Source organism: Rana temporaria, chromosome 1, assembly GCF_905171775.1.
Source record: "Rana temporaria chromosome 1, aRanTem1.1, whole genome shotgun sequence".
Taxonomy (NCBI): Eukaryota; Metazoa; Chordata; class Amphibia; order Anura; family Ranidae; genus Rana; species Rana temporaria.
Genome location: NC_053489.1, coordinates 179,363,138 through 179,385,304, shown reverse-complemented (window position 1 = coordinate 179,385,304; position 22,167 = coordinate 179,363,138). Strand labels below are relative to the sequence as shown.

At 44.1% G+C, this 22,167-nt stretch overlaps 1 protein-coding gene across 1 annotated transcript in view; it reads right to left on the bottom strand.

The window, feature by feature from the left end:
• P2RX7 (purinergic receptor P2X 7) overlaps window positions 1–22,167 on the bottom strand; it is an 87,809-nt gene that overhangs the window by 51,098 nt on the left and 14,544 nt on the right. Inside the window, exon 5 of the mRNA XM_040346804.1 lies at window positions 13,952–14,045. Within this exon, the coding sequence (XP_040202738.1) occupies window positions 13,952–14,045 (94 nt within the window). The remainder of the gene's footprint in view (window positions 1–13,951; window positions 14,046–22,167) is intronic.

Here is a 22,167-nt window from a genome sequence, read left to right as displayed (position 1 = left end):
TTTGTGAGCTGGTTCTTTAATTTTCCGACAACAATATCCGTTCTCGTAAATTCCCATTGTGTGTAGCCAATTCCGACGCACAAAATTCCACACATGCTCTGAATCAAGTAAGAGACGGAAGCACTCGGTCTGGTAAAACTAGCGTTTGTAATGAATAAAGCACGGTCGTCACGCTGTAACGGACTGAAAAGCACAAGGCTGAAAAGTGTGAACCAAACTTCTACTAACACAACTGGTATTGAACTTTCCTTTAATAGTTCCGTCATACGTGTTGTACGTGACCGCGTTCTTGGCGTTTGGAATTTCCAACAACATTTGTCCTACCGTGTGTATGCAAGACAAGTTTGAGCCAACATCCGTCGGAAAAAAATCCATGGTTTTATTGTCGGAATGTCCGATCGTCTGTACACGGCATAAGACAGGAAGTGTGTGTCTCGCCGGGTCACCAGTTACAAATAAAAGGAAGAAAGGGAAAGGAAAAAAGCAGAAAACGAATGCAGCCACCACAGCTAAGGATTGGTAAGCTGCAATATATTATTTTTGGGGGTTTAGATATGCTTGCTGCTAAAACATCTTGGTGTCATAAAGCTATACACATGTTTATCATATTCTGTGGTTTCCTATATTCATTTTGGCCTTTTGGTTATTGTTGATCAACCCAAAACAGAAGTGTTGCTCGAGAAAAACTTGAGGTACCTGAGGGTATCCAGTGGAAGGAAGTAGGTAGATAGCAGTGATTGAGGTACCACTGAATTTATATGATAACGCTGTTGTACCCACACTGAGGAATACCAGTTCCTTTGTTTCATTTTGCCAGAGTATAAAAATTAAGTATGTTTGGTTGTTATCAGGAACTACTTAGCTTTTTACCCCTTTATTCCAGTCTATGTAAATCAGCCCAAATATACATTAAACACTGGTACTGTACATGTGGCAACTTCTCCATAGTAAATGCTGATGTGTATAGATATTGAGCTCATTGTGCTGATATTGTTCCTCAACATAATATTTGCAATAACCAATTCCAAAGCTGATTGTGAAAAACATATGACACGATAATTTGATTTATATAAAAGGACAGTAAATAACATATGCTTATGGCTTATGACTGGGGCAGTCTGAGACTGGTTGAATCCCGTCTGGTAGTAGAAAATGTCTTGAGGTTGGAGTGTGATGTTTGCGGCGTGGGCATATGTCCGCCAGCGAGGGGCCCTCTGTGCCTTAGCGCGGACGATTGTTGGAGGGGATATGCTCACTCCGCAAGGACATTAGTGGTTATAGGCTGATGTGCGCTCTTGTCTCTGCTGTGTCTGATCAGCATGGTTTGGGATTCATAGCGTACGCCTGTAGATAGCCTCCATTCCACCTACAATAATGGTATAATCTGAATATGCGTTATTCTATGGAATGGCGCAAAATAAGGATTCCTATCAGAGGTAATATGAGAGCTTGTGAGTGTTTTTGGATTGGTGGAAGGTGTCCATGTTTTAAAAGCAATACGGCTTTGCCTGCTAAAAGGCATGGATGCATTCCCTGCCCAGACACGCCCATAAGACTTTAGCCAGCATTGTATTCATTGTATGTATTCTATTCATGTATTCTATTCATGTATTGTATTCATTGTATAGGACATCCTGTTAGAGGGATGTTCCTACATGGTGCTTGCTGTGTTGAGGGGACATCCTGTGATGACCACTCCCACGGGGGAGGTGATTAGCTGGTGGAGTGATCACTTCCTGTTTGTGAGAATAAAAGGAGCCGTGAGGAGCTTGAAAAGGTGATGATGGCTGTGATGGCGAACTGAGAACAAGATGGTGGTGTTTGGTTATTGAATGAATGGCAGATTGGATGAATGGTGAGTGAACCTTTTAGCTTAAAGATGGATTATTTCACTAAGATGAAGTGTGTGCTTACTAGCACAGGCATAATAGCGGTGTGCTCTGCATACCACCAAAACTGCCATGTCATTGATTAAAAACAATCACCATTAAAGTAAAAAAAAATTATGGAGCTCCACAGTGCAGTGCTTGTCAAAACCCTATGAACAAAAAAAGTGAACCGTGAAATGACAGCACACAAAAAAATGCACAAGGGTACAGTAATGGTCTGACCTCTGAAGAGGAAGGGCCTCAATCCCTGAATCCTTAGTACTTAATGGGGGCTCTCCCAGGGTGAGACCCCCCAATTGGGGAGAGAAAAAAAAAACAATGGGCCACAGATCCTCTCCCTGACAATAGGGCAGGCCCTGATATCAGAAATTGACATTTACAGTGATGAAAATAAGTATTTGAACACCCTGCTATTTTGCAAGTTCTCTCACTTGGAAATCATGGAGGGGTCTGAAATTGTTATCGTAGGTGCATGTCCACTGTGAGAGACATAATCAAAAAAAAAATCCAGAAATCACAATGTATGATTTTTTTAAACTATTTATTTGTATGATACAGCTGCAAATAAGTATTTGAACACCTGAGAAAAACAATGTTAATATTTGGTACATTAGCCTTTGTTTGCAATTACAGAGGTCAAACATTTCTTGTAGTTTTTCACCAGGTTTGCACACACTGGAGGAGGGATTTTGGCCCACTCCTCCACACAGATCTTCTCTAGATCAGTCAGGTTTCTGGGCTGTCGCTGAGAAACACGGAGTTTGAGCTCCCTCCAAAGATTCTCTATTGGGTTTAGGTCTGGAGACTGGCTAGGCCATGCCAGAACCTTCTTACAGAGCCACTCCTTGGTTATCCTGGCTGTGTGCTTCGGGTCATTGTCATGTTGGAAGACCCAGCCTCGACCCATCTTCAAAGCTCTAACTGAGGGAAGGAGGTTGTTGCCCAAAATCTCACAATACATGGCCCCGGTCATCCTCTCCTTAATACAGTGCAGTCGCCCTGTCCCATGTGCAGAAAAACACCCCCAAAGCATGATGCTACCACCCCCATGCTTCACAGTAGGGGTGGTGTTCTTGGGATGGTACTCATCATTCTTCTTCCTCCAAACACGGTTAGTGGAATTATGACCAAAAAGTTCTATTTTGGTCTCATCTGACCACATGACTTTCTCCCATGACTCCTCTGGATCATCCAAATGGTCATTGGCAAACTTAAGACGGGCCTTGACATGTGCTGGTTTAAGCAGGGGAACCTTCCGTGCCATGCATGATTTCAAACCATGACGTCTTAGTGTATTACCAACAGTAACCTTGGAAACGGTGGTCCCAGCTCTTTTCAGGTCATTGACCAGCTCCTCCCGTGTAGTCCTGGGCTGATTTCTCACCTTTCTTATGATCATTGAGACCCCACGAGGTGAGATTTTGTATGGAGCCCCAGTCCGAGGGAGATTGACAGTCATGTTTAGCTTCTTCCATTTTCTAATGATTGCTCCAACAGTGGACCTTTTTTCACCAAGCTGCTTGGCAATTTCCCCGTAGCCCTTTCCAGCCTTGTGGAGGTGTACAATTTTGTCTCTAGTGTCTTTGGACAGCTCTTTGGTCTTGGCCATGTTAGTAGTTGGATTCTTACTGATTGTATGGGGTGGACAGGTGTCTTTATGCAGCTAATGACCTCAAACAGGTGCATCTAATTTAGGATAATAAATGGAGTGGAGGTGGACATTTTAAAGGCAGACTAACAGGTCTTTGAGGGTCAGAATTCTAGCTGATAGACAGGTGTTCAAATACTTATTTGCAGCTGTATCATACAAATAAATAGTTAAAAAATCATAAATTGTGATTTCTGGAAAAAAAAAATTGATTATGTCTCTCACAGTGGACGTGCACCTACGATGACAATTTCAGACCCCTCCATGATTTCCAAGTGGGAGAACTTGCAAAATAGCAGGGTGTTCAAATACTTATTTTCCTCACTGTATATATAAATGGCGGGAAGGGGTTAAAGGAATATATATACTGGTTTTGAAGGATAAAATCAGACTGCCACTGAGATCACTGTCAAAAAGAAAGGCTGCAGGAACTGATAACATTGCACCAGAATGTCTGCAAACAACTGAAAAATAATTAATTAAAATAAGGATAAACGTACACCAACAAGTATGCAAAAGCACTCAATAGCCAAAAGATTGCAAGAGATCATTTTTTTTCAATACCAAAGAAAAGAGACCTGAAACTATTTCCCTGGTATCAGATGCCATCACGATAATAACTTCAACAAGAACCTTACATTGAGAGAAAATTATCAGATGTGCAAGCTGGAATTAGAAAAGAAAGAGAAATTAGAGATATTATTGCAGATGCACGCTGGATAATTGAAAAAAGTCAAGGCGTACAAGAGGAAAGTCAACATGTGCTTCACCGATTACTGGAAAAACTTTGACTATGTTGAGCGGTTTTAAGATTGGTGGAGTAAACCTCAAGGATCTCAAGAGCCTCATTGAGCAAGAAATAATGGAGAGTTTCGGTCTCCATAGATCAGTTAGTATAAATAAAGGATACAGCGGTCAAGAAATGCTGGCCAGTGGAAGAGCAGGAAAAGACTAAGAAAAGATCTTCAAAAGAAATGCATCTAGGATCAGAACAGCCCAGGCCATGGCATTCAATAGGTAGGAAGGATCCTTGTAGTTTAAAAAAAAACCAAAGAGAAAAAAATGCACCTCATCCCAGTTAAATAGGCTATGGCAATTTCTGTTATTATTTCAAAACTGTGGGTCTCACTCAGAAACATCTGCCATGTGGAAAATATATTGCAATATCTAACAAAAATATTTAATTAACCACTTCCCGCCCGGCCTCTAGTAGATTGAAGGCTGGAAAGTGGTTCTGTTATCCTGATTGGGCGTCATATGATGTCCAGCAGAATAACATGCCGGTGCGTGCCTGTGGGCCGCATCTCCGATCGTGGTAAGGAGCCTCTGACAGCTGTGACCAATCACAGCTGATCATCGCCTGAACCAGGAAGTGCCAGTAAACAGCATTCCTCGATTTGTGCTGACAGGGAGAGCCGATCGGCATCTCTCTCTGTCAGAGGGGGGGTTCTGTGCTGATAATCAGCACATTGATTATCAGCACAGCCCCCATCAGATGCGCCCATCACCTGCCAATCAGTGCTCAACAGCTGCCAGTCAGTGCCCCCTCAAATACATTTCTCAGTGCCCACCACAGTGCCAATCAGTGCCCACCACAGTGCCAATCAGTGCCCATCACAGTGACAATCAATGCCCAGCAGTAACATCTGTCAGTACCTCATCATCAGTGCTGCCCATCATTGCTATCTATTAGTGTCTATCAGTGCCCATCTGTACTGCCTGTCAGTGCCCATCAGTACCCCCTATCAGTGCCCATCAGTGCTGTCCATCAGTGCCGCCTATCAGTGCCTCCTTATCAGTGTCCATCAGTGCCATCTTATCAGTGCCAACTCATCAGTGCCCATCAGTGCCGCCTCATCAGTGCCACCTCATCAGCACCCGTCAGTGAAGGAGAAAATAAAATGTTATAATTTCGGGCTATTTTAGTTTGTTTAGCAAAAAATAAAAACCCCAGTGGTGAACAAATACCACCAAAAGAAAGCTCTATTTGTGGGAACAAAATGATAAAAGTTTAGTTTGGGTACAGTGTTACATGACTGCACAATTATCATTCAAAGTGCGACATCGCTGAAAATTGTCCTGAGCAGGAAGGGGCGAAAGTGCCTGGTATTGAAGTGCTTAAAGTGTCATTAAACCCACGTCATTACGAATTACTGTATGCATAAATGCTGTATTACATGCTGTTCATACACACTTAGTCACTATGAGATTAATTTTCTGTATCATGCAAAAAACCTGTTTGATCCTGCTGTTTTTACCTCCCCCTTCTGTACATGTCCCCAGTGCAGTTGGGGATTTTGCAGAGCAGTGTTAGCAGCTAGTACACATGCTCAAAATTCACAGTGTATTTCTACCCTGAACATTTCCTATCTAGTACATCTGAGCAGCCTCAGATGTCATGTGAATGTATACACAGTGGTAAAGCACAGCCCACTCTCTCCCTCCTCCTCCATGCCCACTATCCAGCTAAACACAAAGGGGGCTGGATATTACATGTTGATTGATGGAGGCTTCACTTCCCTGTTATTCTAAGACACAGGTTGGAGGGGTGTGACACAGCCGTAACTGGCAGAAATCATCCCACACCAAGTTATTGCCAAAAATAATAAAGATTTGATTTCAATATATGTTTGTATGAAAATTTAAAAGAGTTTATTGATATAAAAAAAAAAATCACTCTGTATCCCAAAGGCCTTTTTTTTTTAAATGATATTGAGCGATCGTACAAATTCCAGTGGGAGTCAGAAGCTCTTCCTTATCTCGGTATAAATTTGAGTTCACAATTCAAACGTTATATAGACAGAACTACCCTGCCTTGTTCAAGATCCTAACCAATGATTTGGCCAGATGGCAGATTCACCCCCCTTCGTGGTTCGGCAGATTGCACTAAATAAAAATGAATGTACTACCAAAGGTCCTATATTTATTTCGTACCTTGCCTGTGTCACTAGTTCGATCTGACCTTGTGGCTCTTTCATGTTTCCAGAAATCACCCGGCCCCCCTCCAGCAGGGCGCTCTTCTATGTGTACTGTCCAGAGGTGTAGTGTAATGTAAAGGGGTGCAGGGTGCAGTGTAATGTAAAAGGGGTGCAGGGTGCAGTGTAATGTAAAAGGGGTCGAGAGGTGCAGTGTAATGTAAAGGGGTGCAGGGTGCAGTGTAATGTAAAAGGGGTCCAGCGATGCAGGGTGCTGTGTAATGTAAAGGGGTCCAGTGATGCAGGGTGCTGTGTAATGTAAAGGGGTCCAGTGATGCAGGGTGCTGTGTAATGTAAGGGGGTCCAGCAATGCAGGGTGCTGTGTAATGTAAAGGGGTCCAGTGATGCAGGGTGCTGTGTAATGTAAGGGGGTCCAGTGATGCAGGGTGCTGTGTAATGTAAAGGGGTCCAGTGATGCAGGGTGCTGTGTAATGTAAAGGGGTCCAGTGATGCAGGGTGTTGTGTAATGTAAGGGGGTCCAGTGATGCAGGGTGTTGTGTAATGTAAAGGGGTCCAGTGATGCAGGGTGCTGTGTAATGTAAAGGGGTCCAGTGATGCAGGGTGCTGTGTAATGTAAAGGGGTCCAGTGATGCAGGGTGCTGTGTAATGTAAAGGGGTCCAGTGATGCAGGGTGCTGTGTAATGTAAAGGGGTGTGAAATGTATATGCATATGAGCGTATCATTTTTTTTTTTTTTTTTGGTGGAGGAGTGGATCTTGGGTGGGAGTTCCCACACTTTTTTCCCCAGGACTTGACCCCTGGTTTCAGATATACACAATTATATCATTTTTTGCAAACTGTCGCTCATAAAGGCGATCTAACTACTATTACTTCTATGGAGTATGTATTCAAGCAATATGATAAAGTCAGAGGCCATATATCTGCTATTTATTCTATCCTATCATATATCTCGAAAAAGCTGAGCTATATGCTCCAATGGGAGCAGGATCTTCAGGAGACATTTGAGATTGAGGAATGGTATAGGCCAGTGATGGCGAACCTTGGCACCCCAGATGTTTTGGAACTACATTTCCCATGATGCTCATGCACTCTGAAGAGTAGCTGAGCATCATGGGAAATGTAGTTCCAAAACATCTGGGGTGCCAAGGTTCGCCATCACTGGTATAGGCTGTCGGAATCAGCATCTCATTCGATCATGAATACTTCCATTATAGAAGCTAATTACAAGGTCTTGCTGAGGTGGTATATGGTCCCGGCTAGACTGGCCGCCTTTGTGCCTGGTGCCACTCAGGAGTGCTTTAGGGGATGTGGCCAGACGGGCTCCACCTACCCTGTGTGGTGGACCTGTCCTAAGGTCCGGAGGTTCTGGATCAGGGTGTATAATTACATCTACTCCCTTACCCAGATTAATTTAGTTAAATCTGCCAAACACGCGCTCCTGGGGGGTAGGGTACCTGACGCATCTGGATCCCAGAGACGGCTGGTGGCATTCATATTTACCTCAGCGAAAATAAATATAGCGAGGAACTGGATGTCTGCGGCCTTGCCATTCGATCAACTTAAATATAAACTGTCTTGGCTTATGCTGAATGAGCGGCTAACGGCAATCGCGCAGGATAAGATGAAGCAGTTCTATAAAGTCTGGGACCCATGGATCGGCTACTTGACCGGTGATTCTAGGTCAAGTGGAACTTAGGTGTGGTCTTGTGGGTTGCTTTAACTGGTTAACGCCCACCGCATGTACATGTACGTCCACAGAATGGCACGTACAGGCATATGGGCGTACATGTACGTCCCCGCCTTTCCGCGGGTCGGGGGTCCGATCGGGACCCCCCCCGGTACATGCGGCGGTCGGTAACCCGCGAGGAGCAAGACGGGACGACAGCGCGGCTATTTATAGCCGCCCCATCGCGATCGCTCCCTGGAGCTGAAGAACGGGGAGAGCCGTATGTAAACACGGCTTCCCCGTGCTTCACTGTGGCGGCTGCATCGATCGAGTCATCCCTTTTATAGGGAGACTCGATCGATGACGTCAGTCCTACAGCCACACCCCCCATCAGTTGTAAACACACACTAGGTGAACCCTAACTCCTACAGCGCCCCCTGTGGTTAACTCCCAAACTGCAACTGTCATTTTCACAATAAACAATGCAATTTAAATGCATTTTTTGCTGTGAAAATGACAATGGTCCCAAAAATGTGTCAAAATTGTCTGAAGTGCCTGCCATAATGTCGCAGTCACGAAAAAAATCGCTGATCGCCGCCATTAGTAGTAAAAAAAAATATTAATAAAAATGCAATAAAACTATCCCCTATTTTGTAAACGCTATAAATTTTGCGCAAACCAATCGATAACCGCTTATTGCAATTTTTTTTTACCAAAAATAGGTAGAAGAATACGTATCGGCCTAAACTGAGGAAATTTTTTTTTATATATGTTTTTGGGGGATATTTATTACAGCAAAAAGTAAAAAATATTGCATTTTTTTCAAAATTGTCACTCTATTTTTGTTTATAGCGCAAAAAATAAAAACCGCAGAGGTGATCAAATACCACCAAAAGAAAGCTCTATTTGTGGGGAAGAAAAGGACGCCAATTTTGTTTGGGAGCCACATCGCACGACCGCGCAATTGTCTGTTAAATCGACGCAGTGCCGAATCGCAAAACCTGGCCTGGGCATTTAGCAACAAAATGGTCCGGGGCTTAAGTGGTTAAGGAGCGTGGAGCCTCAACTCTTCCCCCCCCTTTCTTCTTTCCTTTTCCACTGTCTCCTTGCTCGTCATTCCCCTATGGGTTTGATTCTCCCTTTTTTCTGCTTTACCTCCTTTTCCTCTACATATTTAAAGTATTATTAAGAAACGTCTACTTTGCTTATTGCATGCTGTGGAATTTCTTATGCTTTAGGAGGATGTATCCTCAAAATGCAATGGTTCATTGTTATGTGCACCAGATTGAAAACTTATTTTTTTATGGAAAGACGTTACCTTTGTATGTCTATATGGAAAATGTAATAAACATTATTGAAAATTAAAAGTCAGCTAAATATAAAATATACCAAGATTAGCATTGAATGCTAATTTTGTGTCAGATTTGCAGTGTTGATATGTTTGGTCAGGAGTATCAGATTGTAGTAAATATAAAGGAGAAGTAAGTTAAAGCTTTACCAAATCCACAATAGTAAAATCAGACTGTATATGCAGTAAAGCATGCTTGTTATACTTATTGTGGAACCTAAGGGGTTAATCGTCTGCATTGTGTAAAAAGGCAGTTTTGTCCTGTATGCACAGATCCTCCCCTTCTTCCACTGACTCCAGAACATGTCAGGATAAGACAGAGCCTTTTGGAGTCAAGCTGCACATGCTCAGTTTGGTGTGTATTGCTAGAGATTTTTTTTTCTTGGGAGAGTGCATGTGATCAGCACAGGGCTAATCAACACTGTTCAGACAGATGGTCAGGGGTCGTGGATCCTGATAGGACAGCTTATTGCAGTATCAAAACTCCTCCTACAAGCTTTACCAGGAACTGATAGAAGTCACAAGACTGCTACTGTATATACTACTGATGAGAAAAGGTATTTAGCAGTTTATATTTATTAAACTTATTGCATTTCCATGTTCTGTGTACTGTGGGAGACCAGTTATTGTGAATGCAGGGTCCTGGGTTTAGTAACACCTTAAAGCGGTGGTTCCCCCGAATTACGTTTTTTTTTTTAAAACCCTTTCACCCGCTTTTGCTAGATGCAAGAGTCTACTCACCCGTCCTGCTGTTTTATGTGGCTGCATAACGATTTGCCATAAAACGATATGTTATATAAATTATAGATGGACGTTTCCATCTTATGTCCTGGCAGTGTGAAGCCCCACAGGACTTTCTTCCGTGATGCGGTGAATGCTGCAGTCCCAGCATTCACCGCTGTATCCCGCGCATGTGCAGTGTTGACGGCGAGCCGCGCCGTCAACACTGCTCAGTTGCCATCGCAACGGCCGGCGTCATAATGACCCGCCCCGTTGTGCTGCTGACACAATTGAGCTAATACTTTCTCTCAGCAATAGCTCAGAACTAATTGAGCAGCTGAGGAGGCGTGAGTATTGTCCAGCCAGGCATCCCCAAATATTACAAAAAATATATATTTAATGGATATAATTACATGTTTTAATAGTGACCATTAAACACAGTGTTATAAACAGAGAAGGGCAAAAATCATCATGCTGCTGATTACTATAAAAAGGTTTTAAAATCTTACCTTATATTAAAATGACATTTATCGATCGTCTGAACGTCCTTTCTCCTCGGGACAGTGCTGCACTGTAACTTCTCCAACTGTTTCTCAGGTGTGTAATAAACAATAGACTTGTTTACACCTGGTTTCCAGCACTTGTAATGGTGGAATTGGATCCGCCCTTGGCACCTGACCTGCTGCAGAGTCATGTGACATGCAAAATCACACGAGATTTGCCATGCTGGAGCCAAAGATTTCTCATCCTCTGCAGTGTGACGAGACCCTGCACAGTAATCCCAGGAAACAATGCGGCGACGAAGGGACACGCCCACTCCCGCGGGATACCAACCAGGAAGTGGCAGCTGATCAAAGGTATGGAATCGTTTTTATTTTTTTTAACTAGCGAGTTGTGCAAAAACGGCCTGAGCCTGGGTGTTTGAGCTGATGTTATATATTAGGGTGAACCACCGCTTTAACCCCAAAAACACATCCCTTGTCAAACCTTCAGCAGCAACACAGAAGGAAATAAAAATACAGTATTTCCGTGAGTAGAGAAAAAGCTAGAACCCTTTTTGAGCTTTTACATTCAGTCGGAGTCCCTGTCTCCGATTTCCACTAACTTCCTGTCTGGTTAAACTGTGGTCACTAGGAAAGTAGGTGAGAAGAAATGTCAGTAAAACATGGCAGGGTGTCTAATCTTTCCACAGCTTTTCAAATGTTGAATAATTTTGCAAATAAGATTATCATCAGTGCACTGTTTGAGTTTTTTTTTTTTAACATTCAATTTTTTATTTAGACTGTTTGAGTTTTCATTAAATAAACATATCTGTTGTAGATTACATATTCATCTTGAGGAACATACATTCAGCCATGATGTGAAACATAGTAAAACAATGCCGGAATTTTAATATTTCATAGGAACACAGATTCTATTGTAAAGTTGAGAAGAGGGATCCTTTCAGTTTGACCAGTACAGTACACACAATATACTATTGTGGATGCATCACAGCTAGTAATAAAACATTTCTTCCATTACCAAGGACAGCAGTGGACGCAGTAAACAACTTCAATATACTGTGTATATATATATATATATATATATATATATATATACACAGATATAGATATATATACTGTATCTATATCTATCTATTTAACTATATATATATATATATATATATATATATATATATATATATATATATATTCATATACATATACATGGTCTTCAAAAATGTTATGCACATATATAAAATAGAGTTTAAAAAAGTGCAGACACTTTTTGAAGAACCCTTGTATACATATATTTCACCCTCCTCTAGTTAGGCTGTTAGCCTAAATTTAGTTTTTTGCTTCACTGTAGTGAATGGAGCAGTGATCTATTGTTTTGGGTGTTTGATTCCAGCCACCTGCCTCACAAAAAAAGTTTCCAGAGCATAATTCAGGGAAATTTAAATGACCAGTGTACATATTTAAATATACTCTATTTAAATAGTGGAGTTGATAAAAAAGTTTTGAATGACATTTCGGTTCTTGCTTTGTACTCAGGTTTATAAATGTTTTTGACTATACATATAATAAAACAAGCTAAGCCCATGGGACTTTGAATTATATGATCATAGAGGCCATAACGAGTAAATAGAGTGAACTAATCTCAGGGTTTATTTGAAATTGCAAAAAAACATCATCATAAATAAACATGGGCATAAAAACATGAAGCAAATAGCGTACAACCATAAACATGTTTGATACAATGATGGAAATACAAAGTATGCATACACATCTGTATACTCAACTCGTTTCGTGAGCTCTACTCGCTTCCTCAGGAGTTGATGCATGTGCAGGTTTCCTATAAGATAAATATCACTAATATATAGCATACAGTGATGGTTGTGGTTAAAGAGGAAGCAGAGGGCATAGGCAGGTAACCCTATACTTACAATTTGGTCAATTGGTCTCAAGGACTGATCCCCAATGGTGACAACGAAAGGTGCTCCAACCGGGAGCTGAAGGAGCAGGGCCCGCAGCAGCCAAACGGAGGCTAGGCAGAGGTCGAACATGGCAAAGAAAATAAGTGTGTCCTTGATGTGCCCCATTGGCCATTTATACCATGACATCTATAACAAAATGTATGTATCCAAGTCCACTGAAAATTACTACAATAGTAATCTGAGAGTATAAGTATATAGAGAATATCAATGTCATATAATGAGGAAGTATAGTCAGGGGTGCAAACAGGGGACCAACTGTCCTTGGTACCAACTGACCAAATTGTAAGTATGGAGTTCCTTACCTATGCCCCTGCTTCCTCTCATATGTTGTATGGCATTAGGGGCAGAGCCTGCTGCACCCGACTGGGGATCTAGGCGAGGGGCCGACATGGCTGGCTTTTCCTCTCACACAGGTCTTATATCTACACTTTGCAACGTTTCTTATAATCCAGCAGGATGTTTCCCAATATTTTTCTACTTCTTTGACCTTTTCTCACACTCGCTGCTTTTCTCACTCTCTCCTCCCCTACTTGCACCACTGCCCATACTGCCATGGACCTCATTATATGACATTGATATTCTCTATATACTTATACTCTCAGGTTACTATTGTTGTAATTTTTAATGGACTTACATTTTTGTTATAGTTGTCATGGTATATATGGCCAATGGGGCACATCAAGGGACACACTCATTTTCTTTGCTATGTTCGTCCTTTGCCTGGCCTCCGTTTGGCTGCTGCATGCCCTGCTCCTTCAGCTCCCAGTTGGAGCACCTTTCATTGTCGCCATTTTGGATCATTTCTTGGGACCAATTGACCAAATTGTAAGTATGGGGTTCCTTGCCTATGCCCCCTGCTTCCTCTCATCGCTGTATGCTATATCTTATTAATATTTATGTTATAGATACCCTGCACATGCATCAACTCCTGAGGAAGCGAGCAGAGCTCACGAAACACGTCAAGTATACAGATGTATATGCATACTTTATATTTCCATCATTGTATCAAACATGTTTATGGTTCTAAGCTATTTGTTCATGTTGTTTATATGCCCATGCTTATTTATAGTGTTTTTCCAATTTCAAATAAATCCTGAGATTAGTTCACTCTATTTACTCGTTATGGACTCTATGATCACCTCATTCAATCATTCAAAGTCCTATGGGCTAAGCTTGTTTTATTGTATGTAATTAGGGATGGAGGTGTGTCATTTTAAGAGGCAGACCATTTATTTTTCTATTGACTAGACATATAAGCAGACTACTTACTCTGGATTACTTTTGGACTCCACAGGACACCATGCCCTCACTTCACAAGTTTTAAAAGTGGAGTTATACTGTATACATCTTCCAGTTTGAATGCCTGTAAGATACAAGTGAAGGGATTAAAATGTAACACCTGCCACAGACAATGAATGTTCTGTAATGTGTCTCTCAGGGTCCACTTATATTTAGCCCTTTAAGTACTATTTACATCTAAAGTAGCCACATTATGTAACTCTGTTATAATTAAAAATGAAAACTATTATTTAAAAGAAAAACTACAGGCATCACTTAATGCGGACCAAGTCATTGTCCCATTCAGACCGCAGCGGTCCCACCATTAAGGAGCCTTTTCTTTCCGCAGCTGTTGCTCTGTTATCCTCACAGAGCCGTCAGCGGGAGGAGGGACAGTTCTGGATGGAGGGTGGCAGCTTCCTGAAGTAAACAAGCAAGTGATTGGTTTCTAGGATGAAGGGCGGCCCTAGCAACTAATCACTATCAGAGGCGTTGCTAGGGGGGTGCGGGGGGTGCGGCCCCCACCGGGTGACACCCACTTTTTTTTTTTAGCTGACATGTGGGGGGGGGGGCTGCCCCCCCGCGACTGCAGCGATGAGCGCCGCGGAATCGGAGCGCCGAGCGCCACGGTACAAGAGGAGGGGGGGTTGCGGGGTGACACCGCAGCACCATCCATCCCCTCCTCTCACAGCCACGGGCTGTTAGCGGTGCTCGGCAGTCGGCACACAGGCACAGCCCCCTCCTCTCTGTTTGTGTGTACAGAGGGGGAGGGGCCGAGGGGACCTTCTGTCCATGTGGCGTGGCGTTGCCTGCGATGATCTGAGGTACTGAATGGGAAGGGGGGGTGTTTGCACCTATGGGGATTTCACTGAAGGGGGGGGGGGTGTTTGCACTGAGGGGGGGGGGGTTGTACTAAGGGGTTGTTTGCACTGAGGGGGTTTTCACTAAGGGGGGGTTGTACTAAGGGGGGGTTTGCACTGGGGGTGTTTGCACTGGCGGGGTTTGCACTGAGGGGGGGATTTGCACTGAGGGGGGGTTGCACAAAGGGGGGGTGTCTGCACTGAAGGGGGTCTGTGTAACATGCAGGGGTCCAGAGGTGCAGGTGGCTGTGTAATGTAAAAGGGGTGCAGTGATGCAGGGTGCTGTGTAATGTAAAAGGGTCCAGAGGTGCAGGGGGCTATGAGATGTAAAGGGGGCCAGTGATTCAGGGTGCTGTGTAATGTAAAGGGGTCCAGTGATGCAGGGTGCTGTGTAATGTAAAGGGGTCCAGAGGTGCAGGGTGCTGTGTAATGTAAAAGGGTCCAGAGGTGCAGGATGCTGTGTAATGTAAAGGGGTGCAGAGGGCTGTGTAGTGTAAAAGGGTGCAGAGGTGCAGGCGGCTGTGTAATGTAAAAGGGGTGCAGTGATGCAGGGTGCTGTGTAATGTAAAATGGTCCAGAGATGCAGGGTGCTATGCGATGTAAAGGGGTCCAGTGATGCAGGGTGCTGTGTAATGTAAAGGGGTCCAGTGATGCAGGGTGCTGTGTAATGTAAAGGGGTCCAGAGGTGCAGGGTGCTGTGTAATGTAAAGGGGTCCAGAGGTGCAGGGGGCTATGTGATGTAAAGGGGTCCAGTGGTGCAGGGGCTGTGTAATGTAAAGAGGTGCAGGGTGCTGTGTAATGTAAAGGGGCCCAGAGGTGCAGGGTGCTGTGTAATGTAAAAGGGTCCAGAGGTGAAGGGGGCTTTGAGATGTAAAGGGGTCCAGTGATGCAGGGTGCTGTGTAATTTTAAAGGGGTCCAGTGATGCAGGGTACTGTGTAATGTAAAGAGGTGCAGGGTGCTGTGTAATGTAAAGGGGTCCAGTGATGCAGGGTGCTGTGTAATGTAAAGGGGTCCAGAGGTGCAAGGGGCTATGTGATGTAAAGGGGTCCAGTGGTGCAGGGGGCTGTGTAATGTAAAAGGGTCCAGAGGTGCAGGGGGCTATAAGATGTAAAGGGGTCCAGTGATGCAGGGTGCTGTGTAATGTAAAGGGGTGCAGTGATGCAGGGTACTGTGTAAATTTAAAGGGGTCCAGTGATGCAGTGGGCTGTGTAATGTAAAGAGGTCCAGAGGTGCAGGGTGCTGTGTAATGTAAAGGGGTCCAGAGGTGCAGGGGGCTATGTGATGTAAAGGGGTCCAGTGCTGCAGAGGGCTGTGTAATGTAAAGAGGTCCAGAGGTGCAGGGTGCTGTGTAATGTAAAGGGGCCCAGAGGTGCAGGGTGCTGTGTAATGTAAAAGGGTCCAGAGGTGAAGGGGGCTGTGAGATGTAAAGGGGTCCAGTGATACAGGGTGCTGTGTAATTTTAAAGGGGTCCAGTGATGCAGGGTACTGTGTAATTTTAAAGGGGTCCAGTGATGCAGGGGGCTGTGTAATGTGAAGGGGTCCAGTGATACAGGGGGCTGTGTAATGTAAATGGGTCCAGTGATGCAGGGGGCTGTGTAATGTAAAGGGGTCCAGTGATGCAGGGGGCTGTGTAATGTAAAGGGGTCCAGTGATGCAGGGGGCTGTGTAATGTAAAGGGGTCCAGTGATGCAGGGTGCTGTGTAATGTAAAGGGGTCCAGTGATGCAGGGTGCTGTGTAATGTAAAGGGGTCCAGTGATGCAGTTGTGGAGAGAGGTACACAGTAGTAACAAAAAGATATTGAAGGATGCAGAGGTATGCAGGGGGCACAGTGGGGTGTTTTTACATTTTAACGTGGGGGGGGGGGGGGGGGGGCCAGATATTGGATCCGCCCTGGGTGCCAAATGCTCTAGGTACGCCCCTGATCACTATCTTGCAGCTCCCGCCCTTCATCCAGACATGCTGTTTCTCCTGCCCTCCAAACTGTCTGCATTCACTATATTTGGTCTCCAACAGTACACAGAACACGGAAATGCAATTTTTTTAGTAACTATAAACTGCTAAAGACCTTTTTCTCATCAGCAGTATATAGTCTTGTGACTATCAGTTTCTTGTTAAATCTTGTAGGAGTTTTAATTCTACTCTGACTGTCCTATAAGGCTGCAGGGCCCCTGCCCCTCTGTCTGGACAGAGCTGATTTGCCACGTGTACTCTTCCAAGAAAAAAAAAAAGCAATAGATGGATTGGGGAAAGTGGAAGAATGAGAGGATCAGAGAAGACAGGATCAAAATGCAGAGGATTAAACCCTTAGGTTCCACAGTGAGTATAACAAGCATGCTTTACTGCATATACAGACTGATTTTACTGTTGTGGGTTTGATAATACTTTAATGTCAATCAGTACCTCACAACTGTTTGCCTATTGTGCCAAGTAAACTTAAAGGGTAAGTTCACCTTTACAGAAAAATCTTTAAGGTGAACTTCCACGGACCCCTTCCTGATAAAAGTCCAGCTGACCTAGCAATCTCCTGTTCTGAACTCCGCTATAGCCATGTTACGGGTCCGGGGCTTAAAAATCCATGCAGCTTAATCTTCAAAATGTATCCCGTCAGGAGGTGTGTTTAGGAGCATTCAAATTGGTCGCCGCTCTAATGTGGGGGGCTAAGGACAGTAATGTGGGGTGGCTGAGGACAGTAATGTGGGGTGGCTGAGGACAGTAATGTGGGGGGGCTGAGGACAGTAATATGAGGGGGCTGAGGACTGTAATGTGGTGGAAGGGCTGAGGACATTTAAGTGGGAAGTCTGAGGACTACAATTCTGGTGGGTAAAGGACAGTAATGTGGGGGGCTGAGGACAGTAATATGGGGGGCTAAGGACTGTGATGTGGGAGGGCTTTTTTGGGGGGCAATGAGGACAGGAAAGGGGAGGAGCAGAGCTCTGTGATGTGGGGTGGCTAAGAACAGAAACGTGTGTGTGTGTGTGTGGGAAGGTGATGTAAGTAGGGGCAGAGGACAGTACTGTCAGGGGGTTGATGTTAAGGAAGTTTACTGTGAAAGGGGTGGAGGGTGGGTGATGTAAAGGGGAGCTGAAGACACTCATCAAGAGGTGATCTTGATGTGAAGGGGGAGGGGACGGTGTCACGGTGATGTGCAGTGGGGTCATAAAGACACTAATTTAAGAATGGGTTCAGGTCTGTGCATGTGCATTTGGTGCACAGATTGTGGGTAGGTCAACCCATTCATTTTTAATGGGCTGCACTACCCACAAAAAATACGGAGAAAATCTCTGACCCTTTCTCCGTTGCTGCAGCAACATGCGGTTTGGCACACATGAAAGTGCACTTATGCGCTATGATGGCTATAGACCTATGAGGATGCTTGGCATGAAGCAACCTTCTTAGGCCACGTACACACCACCGGATCTCCGCTGGAAACGATCCGCCGGATCGTTTCCAGCGGAGATTCCTCCTCCGGATTTGGATCCGATGGCGTGTACACACCATCGGATCCAAATCCGTGCGGAATTCATCCGCGGTGATGTGTCGCGCCGTCGCCGCGACGATGACGCGGCGACGTGCGCGACGCTGGAAGGTAAGTACTTCCACGCATGCGTCAAATCATTATGACGCATTGCGAGGGAGGGGAGCGGACGGATTGATCCGGTGAGTCTGTACAGACCACCGGATTAATCCGCTGGAGCCGATTCAAGCGGATAGATTTCTTAGCATGCGGATAAATATCCGCTAAGCCGTACAGACGACCGGATTTGTCCGCTGGAACTGATCCGCGGATCAATCCCAGCGGATAGATCCGGTCGTGTGTACGGGGCCTTACAGTTGCGCAAGTTTAAAAGTAAATGGGGGGAAAAAGTACATCCAGACAACTCTGAAGCCCTGTACGTCGGTTTTCTCGGCAGCATTCTTGTCAAGCTTGACGGGATTCTTGCCAAGCTTTCCTTGCATACACACTGTCAATCCAAAATCTCATCGGTCTAAAGCGCAGTGACGTACAACGCGTACGATGGCAGTATAAAGGGAAAGTTCCATTACAATAGCGCCACCCCTTGGGTTGCTTTTGCTGATCTTGTGTTACTGCGTGTTAGTAAAAGTTTGGTGAGACACGATTCACGCTTTTCAGTCTTCGTGCTTTCATTTAGTTTTCTGCGGTTCAGTTTGTGCTTGTGGGTACGTATCTTGTCTTTCAGGGCGTGTAGTCAGGTCGTATCTGTTTTTCAGTGCGTTCTTGTCTGCTCGTTTCTGATCTTCAGGTCGCTCTTCATAGGCCTTGTTGTTCTTCAGTGCGTTCTGTTTAGTTAGTTCTGATAAGCCGACCGTTTTCTAGCCATGTTGCGGATATATTCTCGTCGTCGAGTTCGTGCTGTGCGGGCGCTTGGTGTTGGTCTTCTTGTCTCGGACCAAGACCAGTCCATAAACAGGCTGAGGAGTTCATGGACCAATAATTGGTTGCTCCAGCGGGACGAATTCTCTCACATGTCTCTGTTGCAGGAGATCCAGGACAAAAATCCTGATGACTACAGGAATTTTCTCAGGATGAAGGACCCCATTTTTCAGCATCTCTTGGCTTTGGTATCCCCTATATCACCAGGCAGGACACCGTTATGCGGGAAGCCATCACTGCTGAGCAGAGGCTAGTCGCTTTGTTGAGATACCTGCCGACTGGGAGAAGTCTGCAGGACCTAAAGTTCACGACAGGCATATCCCCCCAGGCTCTGGGACTCATTATCCCAGACACCTGTTCTGCCATAATCCAAAGTCCTGTAGAAGGACTATATGAAGGTAAGTTTTCTCCTTTAAAACATCACATTCTATGTATTTAATGTTTGCTAATGTATTGTATTTCTTTCATCATTCCCTAATTACCATGATTGTAATATGTTGTGAATGTCCATTTTGTCCCCATGCATGCTGTAAGCTTGTAATGCTCCTTTTTTGGCCTACATGCATATTTCCCTTCACTTAGCTCTTCAGCATGCTATCCTGGGCCCAAACACACCTAGCCTATTCATTTAACAATGTATTTTGCCAGATTCATTGTAGTGCTTTACCCTAAACCCCCTCTAAAATGTTTACAAATGTATATTTTCACATTCAATTCTGAGTGTTTCTTTTTGGGTCCCAAACTCATCTAGCCCCCCCCCCCCCCTAAAATGTTTCCAATGGGCCATCAGAGGGGGCGAGGAATCTGAAAATTGGGCCTACTATTTTTGTATTTAAATACTGCTTAAAGTAAAAGTTATAATGATGTTGGGCAAGAATGTTTTTTTGTATAATCTGCTTGCAATGTTATGTGCAAAAGTACTAATATTTTTTTATCTTGTTTGACTCCTCAGCTTCCTTCCACGCCACAGGACTGTGGCATCCGAGTTTGCCACGCGGTGGGACTTCCCCAACTGCGGAGGGGCAATCGACGGGGAGCACGTCCACATCGTGCCACCACCCCATTCGGGTTCTTATTACTTTAACTACAAGGGGATTTATAGCATTGTGTTGATGGCGGTGGTGTCGGCACAGTATGAATTCCTCTATGTGGATGTGGGGAAGAATGGCTGGATGTCGGGAGCCTTCACCCAGACGAAGTTTTCTCTTTGTCTCCAAAGTGATGACCTTGCATTGCCACCGGATGCAGAGAATGTGGAAGGACTCCCCTTCGTGTTTCTGGTTGATGAAGCCTTTGGACTGGGACCGCATCTTATGAGGCCATTCCCCCAGAGGACCCTCACCCAGTAGAGGAGGGTATTCAATTACCGGCTGGCCAGAGCCCGAAGAGTTGTGGAGAATGCCTTTGGGACAGAGGCCAGTCGGTTCTGCCTATTTCTTACTTCCATACACATAGCGGAGTATAAAATAAACTACATTGTGTTTTGCTGCTGCATTCTCCACAATTTTTTGCGTAGACTTTCGCCAACTTATATGGCCATAATTGGTGAGGCCGGACTTTCCTCAGCAGAGAATAGCCTGCCGGGCCAAGAATCTGGCCATCCTGGCTTGCCCCCCCAAAGCGCCCGTGCAGTTCGGCAGCAATATGTTGAATATTTCATGGGTAGGGGGGTCCATTCCTATGCCAGGCAATGTCTAATACTTTTCTAAAAAATAAATAAATCTGCTTAATTTTTTTTTTTGATGTATTGCTTGTGTTTCTTTTAGCTGTCTCCTAGTTTTTCCAAGTGTACTTGTAGTGCCAAGTGTATTTTCCTTTAGTAAATAACAACCATTTCACTGGTAACACCAAAACTAAACACAAAAAAGGTTATAGCGGATTTTAGAAAGATGCCACACTTTGTTGTTCTTCAAAATGTTTACTCTGTGCACATTCACACATGGTCTTTATAACATTTTTAGGGGTATAAAAGATAAATTCTTTATTTTTTTGGGCATAAACAGGCATGTATTTTTTTTCCAAATATACACAACTCTCATTAACATACGGCAAAATACAACATTGTAAACCTCTAGGCAATATCAGACATTCTAGTTTTAGAGAAATGTCTATCTGCCCTTCATTAGATGGGGTGTTGTCACCCCTGAACAAGCCAACATTTGAAGATGCATACAATTTTTGGGGTTTTAAAAATTGGTATTTTCCTCCTGATCCCTATTACAAACACATCATCTAGACAACAATGTAATAACATTTATGTAATACAAACAGGCATGTCAAAAAATTTTTTTACCCTGTATCCTCCAAAAATATTGTATGTAGTGGGTGAACGATGTGTCTGTAACCACCGATTACTGTGCCCACTAAATTTTTAAAGATTATATTTTCTAAAGTCCAATAGTAAAAAGCAACAACATGGAGCAACATGCAAGTTCAGAAATACAATAATAGGAACACAGGAGAAGTACTTACTTTTTTCTAGCATTCTCTTAATACTCCTTAACTGCTCCGGCTCCCTCAGTTTGAGGTCAGACCACCTCTTTCTAAGTTGTTCTTTCGATCTTCGTAACCCAAAATGTCTCTTCAGACTTTTGACAACTTCCTTCATGATTTTGGCCTTCGTTAGATTAGGGTGGGTATACGGCCCATGCTTGCCATCATAATCAGACTTTCTCAATATGTCCACCATTTCCGCGAATGACATGTTAGCTGCCTTGTATCTCCTCTTTGATCGTGACGTTTCCTCATCAGGCTCTGGGCTTGTCTCATCGTTAGAGGAATTAGCAGACACCTGCTCAGACTCCGCCATGTCGTCTGCGCGCCGAAAGAGAAGGGGCGGGGACAATTCGAGAAAGAACGTCATGGGCAGGCGACGTGTGCAGAGTTTCACGCATGCGTAGTGTATATAAAGCTAACACACATGTGACGTACCTACGTTCTGTGTGCGGAGAT